At 34.8% G+C, this 10,579-nt stretch overlaps 1 protein-coding gene across 13 annotated transcripts in view; it reads right to left on the minus strand.

Annotated features, from left to right (window-relative positions):
* C14H5orf58 (chromosome 14 C5orf58 homolog) overlaps nt 1-10,579 on the minus strand; it is a 70,797-nt gene that overhangs the window by 6,198 nt on the left and 54,020 nt on the right. For 4 of the 13 annotated variants that reach the window (XR_011101315.1, XM_068697939.1, XM_068697940.1 and 1 more), the window contains one exon: nt 9,133-9,179. Coding sequence is in view for 4 of the 13 variants with exons in the window: in XM_068697939.1 (XP_068554040.1) it covers nt 9,133-9,179 (47 nt within the window). In the remaining 9 variants the exon portion in view is untranslated. The other 9 variants (XR_011101310.1, XR_011101312.1, XR_011101313.1 and 6 more) reach the window with 7 other exon arrangements.

A 10,579-nucleotide genomic window follows, 5' to 3' on the forward strand; every position in this document is an offset into this window, starting at 1 on the left:
AAGATCAGGAAGACTAGAAATCTCTTTCAGGGAATGAATTTAGGATTATGATGTGAATCAGCAAGCACTGCAGGCAAATAAAATATTGCAGATTATGTTACAGAATCACTGCGTTCCTCACCTCTGGAGTAAAATTACCTTGAATATCATTTCAGGAAGAAATGAAATAATACACAACCACTGAACAGAAGGATTTCAGAATAAAGGGTATGCAAAATTATTTTCCTGTATAATCATAGATTAAGGAGAAATAAAGAAAGAAACCAAGATCTCATGTTTTGTCTCATGGTTACAAAAAATATTTTAAAGAAATTGTTCTAATGTAGAGTAGAAGAAATCTATTCACTTCAACAACAATATTTTAGTGAGTGGCTTAGCAAACATTAACAGCATCTATCTCTTAAGGAAATATATTTTCAAACACTGCAACGCATAGAAGATAAGATGCAAGGAGATAAACTTTTACTAAGAATACAACCATATTCTGTTACATTGAAAGCCTTAGTTCTCATACAAATTTCCTAGTGGATCTAATCAGGAAGATGAAATTTAAATGTATGTCATTAAACTTTCACACAAAAAGCTCTAACAAAAGAGGAACTGCGTTTTTTTTACCACTTCATGAATATAAGAAATGTTGATCAAGATTTCATGGGAAGTCAAATAGAAACCAAACCAACACACACAGACCGAAAAAATCACGCCACCTGAACACATGACAGTTGTTTCTGATGAAATAATATGTTATTTCATAACGTTTACAGCACGTGTGATTTTCACTGATGAAAACTGGTAAATGCTGAAGGCAAAAAATGCCTGACTAGATCATGGTACAAGACAGTGAAGCAAAAGCCAGGCTGTGTCCTGAAAAGTTTACAATTCAATTAGATGAAGCAGAGTGGCAGATAGAAGAATGCAAAGTGAACTGACTTGCCTTAATACATGCTCATGAACTGGGAGGAACTAAGGCCTGAGTTAAAATATACATTTGTGACAAAATATACTGATTTGTGAAACTTCTTTGCTTGTGGAGTTTTTGGCCAGAAAACTTCAACCAATTATATAACACATAATACAATTTTCTGAGAATGTTTTAAGATTCGGTTAAGAAAATATTAAAAATACTAAAAAAAAAACACAGAACGAAAAACATTACAGCATTTCTTACAGCACTATAATTAAGTTTCTCTATGAAATTGATTATATTAAATGCCATCATTTAAAACAAAACAAAACAAAAACCTCTATGTTCAGTCCATACAAAATCCTGCATTGAATTGGAAATGCATGTCTGCATACTTAAGTCTGCTGACTGCTGTATGCATATCATTACCAGACTTAGAGGCATATGTCATTCCCTTGCATTTAAGATCTTAATTTTCATTTAAGGATACCCTGAATGGCAACAGATTATTGGAGGCAATGCATGAGGACGCCTACCTGAGCATCTACTTTATTACCTTCTTGACAGTAGGCAAAGCATTAATAAAATACACTGTGGCAGCCTGGTAAAAGATGGACATGACTATAGAGAGGCCTGTATCCTTCTATTGCTTGACCAGTACATTATTATTATTATTATTATTATTATTATTATTATTATTATTATTATTATTATTATTTTGGCAAGTGCTATTTTATCTATTTATTTTTTTAAAGCTTGTAGCATATCAGGTTTTATTATCTCAGAAATCCTTATCTTCAGTTTGCTTGCACAGACAGTTTAAACTATAACATCAAATCTACAAGGTGCTGCCTGTGGCTTCTTTTCGTGAAAACAAAAACAAACACACAAAAAAATAAACAGCATAAGGGTATGCTTTTTAGATATGCTGGAAGGTCCTGACTTGGTGTTTCAGACAGCTCATTATCTGGTAGTAATTTTTAAACAGTAGCTTATAAGTAGTTCATAAATTTAGTATTAAATTAATGATATGGAATGCTAAAGATGTGAATATTCAATGACTGAAGACAAGTCCATGTATGATGCTAATGCAGACAGAATCGTCTGCTGAAACATCTTAGTTGGTTTGAATAACTAATGTAAAAACAAAGGTGTATTTCCTGCCACTCTTTACATATAACAATTGTCCTATTTAGATTTTTATTAAAGTCAGAGAATTATTTGGTGAATGTTTCAACATATAAATGGTAAATATAAATTAAGGTCTGGAGGAATACTTTGGGGACTAATCATGCATGTTAATCATAAATGTTATGTTTAATGGAACTTTGGGAGATCCAAAAATACTATTGCTTCTTCATGGACAATATAGTCCCCATATATAAAGAGACTAGACTTTGAAGCTATGGGTTGTATCAACTCAAGAAGTGTGTGGATCAGGCACAAGGAGATGGGCTTATCAAAATTCTCTGCCAAGTTTACAATGATTTCTATAAACACACAATAGTTTTGCATATACAAATTAAAGCTGTAAGCCTCACTGTTGGTCATACTTAGGGTTCTGATTGTGAAATTAGAACAAAAGTAACAATGGTTGGCAGTTTCTCTGAATTCTTGTTCAGAGGATGACAATACTTTTTTAAGTTACAACCCTGCCTTGTCCCTTTTCTGTGACAGGCTGTAGCAGTAGACTTCTGAAAACAGAGTCTGAGCCAATAGAATCTGAAAGCAAAACTGTGGGGCTTTATAAAATAAAACTCAAGATACGTTTGGGAGTTGGTTGAATGGTAAACATTCTGAAGATGCATTAAGAAATTCATCATGTTTTTTTTCAATTTGGAAGTGATTTCTGATGTTGTCATGTATTTCTGTCATCTATAGTGAGATTTGAAATTGAAATGATGCAGGACTTTCCAGCAACTGTGAGTCTTTACTTATTATATGTAGCTATCAAGTAATAGAAGTAGATCTGCTTCTAGTTCTCAAAAACACTCAACATGCATTTCTGTATATCCTTTCACATAACAAAATGCCATTCAATAAGATTTTCCCATCTACATGGTGAAATAAGTTTATATAGCAAGGAACTGTGAAAAAAAAACAATGATCCTGTGTTTTCTGTTGGAAAATGCTGAGCCCTTTTGAATGAGATGACTTCTCAAAGGCATAATGCATTGCTTAATAGCTCAGTTGTTACAGATATCTTACCACTGTACTATTTTACCTTACCAGTGTGGTTTTTTTTTTGTTTGTTTGTTTTTTTGTAACAATAACAGCATTATGTCTGACATAGTGCAGAGAAAAGCAAGCAACTGTGATAGTATCATCAAAAGAGATTTATTATTTGGTACATTGCAAATGATCCCGTTTTTCACTTAAATGCATTTAATACTATAAATTGTAAAGGTTAGTGAGGTAGATATTGCAGTTTCTGTTAGTTGTTTCTGTTGTAATTCTCTTTTTTTTTTTTTTCCTTTGCCAACCTGCATACATTTACTACCTGAAATCCTCTATAAGCATTAGAAGTATGAAAACAAGTATTAAGATGAACAAAAGCATAATAATCTGCTCTGGGAGTTTCTGGATTAATTTGAAATTACAGATTTGATTGCTTTAGTTCCTTTATCAGTTTTTTTTTGTTTGTTTTTTTTTTGTTTGTTTGTTTGTTTTTTAAATTAACTTTTGAAATGCCAGTAGAAAGTACAGCAAAAGATCCTGAAACAACTCTTGCCTCAGCTATTTGACTAGGGCATCTCCCTTTAACTAAGGCTTTTCATAAAATGTCTTTCTGAAATAATAATGAAAGCAAAACAAAACACAGGGGACTTATTTTTTTTCAATGATGTCCGTGTTGCATAAACATAAATATGTCACAAAATCCACATAATGCACTCTTAGTAATACAACATCTGAACATTGGAATGGTAGAACTACAGAGCAACAGAAGAGAAGCCACTAGAGGCCCTTCTTCCCATAGCTAAAATGCATTAAACAGTAAATTGAAAACAGCAATATGCTTGTCTGAATATTTCGGTGAAAATGTGAAATGACAAGTATGTAATAGAAGTCAGATAATTAATAGCACTGTCTTAATAGTCTTATTGTATTAGCTTCCTACTCAGTGATTGTGATCCTAGGGGGAAGAATATACCAGGAGGAAGGAAGACACTCAAGGAAGCGACTCACACTAGGCTCTCCTTGAACCAACCAAGTGATTAGCTTCCTTGGTGCCATCTGGATTAGCTAATTCAGTCTTCTTCTAACAATCTGAAAGGAATTCTTTTTTCTATTGACTACAGTAGCAGTTGAGAGGGTCGGACATTCCCCTGCTGAAATTAGCTTCTACTGGAGAATAACTCTGCAAGGTCTTATCTCACATGCAAGTGTGGTTTGCTGTGGTTTACCTGCCGTTACACAGTAAAATAAATAAATAAATCATTGAGATTGCTTTCTATATTGAACCCAGTAAATAGTACCAAGTTTAGAAACAGAAGTGTTACTGAGGGGTGCAGATTCTAAAAAATTGTAAATTGACTTTGGCTTTTGTCTTTACTTTGTGGAAAATCTCATATTTAAATATGCTGGCTGTGCCTTGGAGACAGACAACAATGTTGTTAAGCTTCATGAAGATTTAAATTCATTTGTAGGAGCCTTGGTGAGGTATATGTACATTGTGCGTCTCCTTGGATGAGCTGCCTGGTTCATGCTATACATGCAGACATGAGTGAGGCTGTATTATCTTCTGAAACAAATAACCAAACTGAAATACTAGCATTTTGTTCAGGTCTTGAACTGGAGCAGATTAACAGTCTTTCAAATATGAACAAGACTGGTCTGAAATAAGTGTGACTGTAACTTAATAACTTGTTAATCATGGTCATTTTGTGACAACTACATAGCATCAAGGGCTAAGACCTCATCTCACCACACTGTCTTGGATTTCTCACAGCATGATAACAGCCACGTTGTGTTAAATGTACCTGTTGTACCTGTTTAGAACAGGTACAAATGTGAATGATAACTTGAAAACAGATACGCAAAATAGAGCATAAAAAATAGAACTTATTAACAGAAATAAAAGTCAATATTTATGTTAAAAAAAATCAGTGAGACAGAGGAATTGGATATGTGACAAGTGACGAAAAAAGTGTACAAATGCAGTATGTATAACTATCAACATTTTTCTGACCCAGTAAGGATCTCAAACTATAAGGTGAATCACATACTGCGGGGGTTGCACCTGCGTATCGGGTCATTTAGCAGAGGAAGGGACATGGAAAAGAAATACAACAATGGCCTCTGCCTCCCTCTTGCATTTGGCAGCTAGGATCATTAAGCAATAGAGAGATTGTGATTAATATTAGTGAGCTGCAGTTGCCACAGCAAGGGAGGGTGAGGTGGGGACCAACCAGGTGAACTTCACACAAAATGTGAAAGACTTGGCAAATCCAGATGGGAATAAGGATGAACAACTTGACTTCTCTGCTGTACATATCATGAACAATGAAAGACATCATATAGTTGTTTGGGTTCACAAGGAATTGAACGTGAAAATAAGATGAAATAAGACACAAAATAAACCTTTAAATATGTGTCTAATCAAACATCAAGTCTGCAGAGGATAAGTGGACTTGTTAACATCTCAGAATTAGCTGGCTCATAGGCCAACTAAGTGATGATAATACCATCCTCCAAGTATGCTAGACTCCACTGATGAGCACTAATTAACAGACAGTGTTTAACATTCTACATGTCAAAGTTAAGGTTTCTCTTGAGATTCCTGTGCAAGCTGAACTGTAAAGACAACAATTACAGTACCTCTCTGCAATATTATTGATCATGTTACCAAAAGTAGGTAATGAGGTATTTCTCTCCATTTCTTCACGACACTTAGTTTATTACCAAGAAATAATTAGGTAAAAAAGTAATGCTAGAGTTATGCTTTACTTCAAGGCTTTTTCTTTCAGATCATTATTACATAAATACTGTTGCTTTCATTTTTTTTTCTCTAATAAAGTAATTTCAAATTAACCAACAAAGTACATAAGAAGACAAAACAAAACAAAAAACAGCAACAACAATGAAAAAACATACATATAAGGTTTTGGAAGACCATTCCAGGAATCAGTCTGACAGTTGATAATAATTCTTGTAAACTATAAATGGGTGAAGTCTCTTACATTACTGGATTCTTTCAGAACCACAGACAAAGTATTTTATGATGAATCAGACATTTAATCACAGCACAGTATCTATAGTTATACGTAATACCCTTTTCTGTGTGTTCTGATATGTTAGTGCTGACATTTAACTACAGAAACATCTCACAAACATTCTTTATTATGCTAATTTCTCAAGAATGTTGGAAGCTAGATAAATCATATAACGGATTAGTGTAATTTAGTACTGGATTGATGCATGCTAGACTCACACTTCAACAGCATTGCAGTCTAAAGAAATGGTAGGTGCTTCCACTTCCTAGAAGTAACGCAGGAGCTGACTTTAGCTATAAATAAAAGAAGTCAGTCCTAACATTTGAAAACTGTATGAAAAAGAAATAGCACCATATATAAAGTGAGCAAAGTAGAATACGGAATGAGGCTGTCAAGAGCTACTGACAGGTGACTTGTCCTATAAATCCAGGCACACTGAGAGAGCTCTCACCTTAGACTTTCCCTGCACCTGATAATGTGCACTGGATGATACACTTTTCCAGTAACACATCTGCCAAGATATAAGATTCATCAACAATTATAAATTTGATTGTTATTGTCTAAGCCTTAATGGTATAAGCAGCAAGTGGAAGCACCGTGGACTGAACTGTTTAAATGTTAACTTCCCTGCATCCGAAAGTGTATGCTCTAATATTCCAATGTGGGTAGCAATGCAAGCAATGAAATTTTGGGACAGAAACAGTAAGTATGGCAGTCTAGCTGTGCCATACTGCCACTGTGACCCTCACAGAGGAAAGAAAGAGAGTTAATTTGGTTTTGGATTTAAACGATTTTCAGGGATTATACTCCTATGTAAGAAAGGGAATTCATTTATTCTAGTAGCCTGTAGTTATCAAAGCATGCTCACAATAGTGATTATTCCCTCCATGTCTTCAAGAAAGAAGACACCAGTGAATCCAAGCTACCAAAGCCAAAATGAAAGCTCTTTTAAAGCACGGCTACCATCCGAAAAGGAAATTAATAGCACCCCTTCCTACCCAACAGTTTGTTCCTTGCCTTAAATTCAGAATTGTCAGACCACTTTATTCATTAATGTAGATTTTTTCCTACTTTTTCCTCAGCAAAACCAGCATGTAAACTGGATTCTGTCCCAGCTTGTGCATCATTAATAGGATTAATTACTTAAAGAAAACATTTGTACTGTAGTATCTCTGTTATTCATGTTTTATGAACTGCGAGGAACTCAGTCTAGCCCTTAAGTCTCAAGCTGTCATGCACATGATGGTCTTCTTGTTTGAGAACTGGTGAAGCAAGCAGTCCAGATCCCCAGTGCACAGCTGAGGATACCCATACTGCTATTTGAGTATTAGTTTTACAGATGTGCACTTTGAGAGATCTAACACACATTTGTGAATAACAAAACGTCATGGGAAATGTTATTTCTTTTCATTCCCAATCTTATCCATCTCTTTCTTTAGCCAGTACTAAAGGTAATTCAAAACATAAGGAAGACACTTTTTATTCGTAGGGGTAATGTATTAAATATTCCCTCCAGGAATGAACTCATTAAAAAGGGAAACTGAAATAAAATTTCTGCATGTGAGCTTTCAAAACCAATATAATCAGGAAAATCAGCACAAAGCTCCCAGCAAAGGGCACTGTTTTTCTAAGCATCCCTCACCATTTATATTATACTAATTGAAAATGTTTTTGTACAACTCATTCATTTAATATGAAACGTAATCACTCATACATCACAAAAAGGTTGACTGTTTTGTCACTTTTATATGAAGGCAATTATTTTCATTAAAGTGTCTTCTATTCCTCAGTCACCACCTTACCAAGTTTAGGACTTATAGTTTGACTAAATTAAGATACACTTTAAAAAAAAAAAAAAAAAAGAGATAGAATTTACTTTTTATGTAAATGCTTGGATGCTTCAGAGAGAAATAGAAGCATATGCAAAGGAGGATCTGTAGAAAAGATTAACTGTAAAGAAATTTGCCGTGAACATTTGGAGGTGTTTAGAGACAAGATTCAATTTAAAGTAGAAGTGCAAGGAAATAACAAACTCTTTGTAAGCTGAACAAAAATTAGGAGGTATTCATCTGCTTTGGGCAGTCAAAAAACAAGAGTAAGCACACTTCTGAATCAGTATGCTGAAAAAAAAAAAAAAAAAAAAAAAAAAGATTGATTTGAGGATTTTGGTGTTTTCCAGCACTGAGGCTGGAAAAAGGAAAACTCTGGTCATTAAAACTCTGGTCATTAAAACTCTGGTCATATTACCCAAGCAAGCAGTTACAAAGATGAGAAGCAAGACATATTTCAATCCAATCCATTCTCAAATACCATTACATGATTTGGTATGATTTGTCTAAAAAGTATATGACTACCAACACTCTTCAAACCTGTAAACATTATTTTCGAATTAGAATATATGATTCAAGGAGGACAACATAATTGAATTAAACAATATTTTAGGTAGAAGAAAGTTGTTATCAGAAGCAAGCAATGAAAATGCTGTTGAGGAACTGAAGTCTTATGTCACATTTTGCTTACTTTATATTGTCTCTAGTGTTGTGGCTAGTACAGTCAGATCCAGCCCATTCTCCTTTACAGCAGTAATTGTTTCCAGATAAACATCCTCCAGAGGACTTGAGAAGTTTCTGGAAAATATGTTTGTCTTATTTTTATACTACAATTTCTTCTTTTCTTTATGATGTTTCATGGCTATTTTTCATATATTTTTATGAAGAAATTTGTAATATATCACTATATAAAGGCCTACTTCTCTATGTTTTTTTGTTTGTTTGTTTGTTTTTTAACGAATGAATTTGAGAAGTTGGGGTTTACTCTGAAGAAGAATAAATGAACATGTTAAACTAATCAGAGTGCTTCTCCAGTAGGCAAAGCAGACTTCAGAGGTACTTGCCCAGGCAGGAGTAGGGAAATGAACCCTGACCTTAGTTCGTGGTTCAAAATATTTTAGTATTTCTAAGCGTTTTTACTTTAGAAACAAGAAAGGTGCAATAAGTAAAGCCATTGTCCTCTTACCTCTGCTAGTCTGAGCAGTCAACCAGGATCCTGCAGACCGTTTTGTTCTGGAAGACAAGAATGATGGAATCATTTAATCCTTTGCAAAGACATAACGCAGAAGCAATGTTAGATAGTTTCTTCACTAACCAGTTATAATCTACCTCATAGTGTGCTCTAGAGCACTCTCTTCTCTAATCTGCTTTTGTTTTTACGTAGGGCCGTACCACTACAGTTATCCCACTGACTTTAAGACCTTTCCTGCTTCTTACGACCACTTTGTCCTACTGTTGGACAAACAAGATCGGCTAGGAAAGAAGGCCAAGTCTTAGATAGGTATGAAGCATAATGGTTCATTTACTTCTGTCTAATGTTGTATTGTGTGCACAGGTGAAGTGACAACTCAGCAGTCTGGAGGGGCTACAAGAGGAAGTGGCTTTTAAAGCTTCTCGAATGGCCAGAATTTGGTCTGGTCTGGGCCTGAAAGACCTAGATCTGGGTGAGGAAACAGGACTGTGGCTATTTACACAAGAGAGAATTACATTTGTAAGAGGTTCTTTCTCTCTCTCTCTCTTTTTTTTTTTTTTCTCCTTTCTTTCCTTTCCCTTCCTTCCTTCTCTTCTCTCCTGTACATTTTTAGCATAATGGGAGAAACAGTCTGGATTTCTCACATCCTCACAATTGAGGATGTTCAGACCAGAAGTTTCATCCACTTTAACAAGAAGCCTCCACAACATATGCAGTCAGAGAGTACTGTCCTGGTTTCAAAGTTGTGGCAACCCATACAAACCTATTTCTGAGGTGTGTTCTAACATAGGGTACGTTGCAGAAGTACTGCCACAAACCAACATGAGGGCATGCTATTAATGCAGTTAAGGCACACTACAGTGAGTGGTTGTTAAACTGAGGATATTTATTCAGCTATGTCTACTTGAATGAACAAATGAAATAATATTATTTTTTGTTTGTTTATATAGCTCTATTTTCTAGATAGACTCAGAAGAAAATATGTCATATATATATATATATTATTTAACGCTTAGCGACATCCAAATTCCAGAGTACGTTCAAAAGACAACCTCAAAACTTGCAGGAGAAAATCTGTTGTTTCTCAATGATTTCCTCACCTAATATGCTTAGAGACATGCCATGATGTTAATGTGTGACACACCAACTGAGCAATTGCTTTTCATCAGGACTTCTCATTGTACCTCAGTTTCTGTATGCATGTCTGTACCTTTTCAGGAAGAGTGTAATTTCTTTTTCATTGCAAACGGTTTGCCTGGAACAAATACGTGACTTTTACTTTGTAGGCAAAGAATTCTGAGAAGGTCAGTAACAGACAGAATCTCTCTATAAAATGTGACAATCAATAACAGTTTAACCTCTAATCTATATTAACAGACAACCTTTATTTACTGTTTGACTTGTGTAAAGACAAAGGCAGGTAATCCAAAAGGAGTAGCCA

Source organism: Anas acuta, chromosome 14 (genome assembly GCF_963932015.1).
Source record: "Anas acuta chromosome 14, bAnaAcu1.1, whole genome shotgun sequence".
NCBI classification, from domain to species: domain Eukaryota; kingdom Metazoa; phylum Chordata; class Aves; order Anseriformes; family Anatidae; genus Anas; species Anas acuta.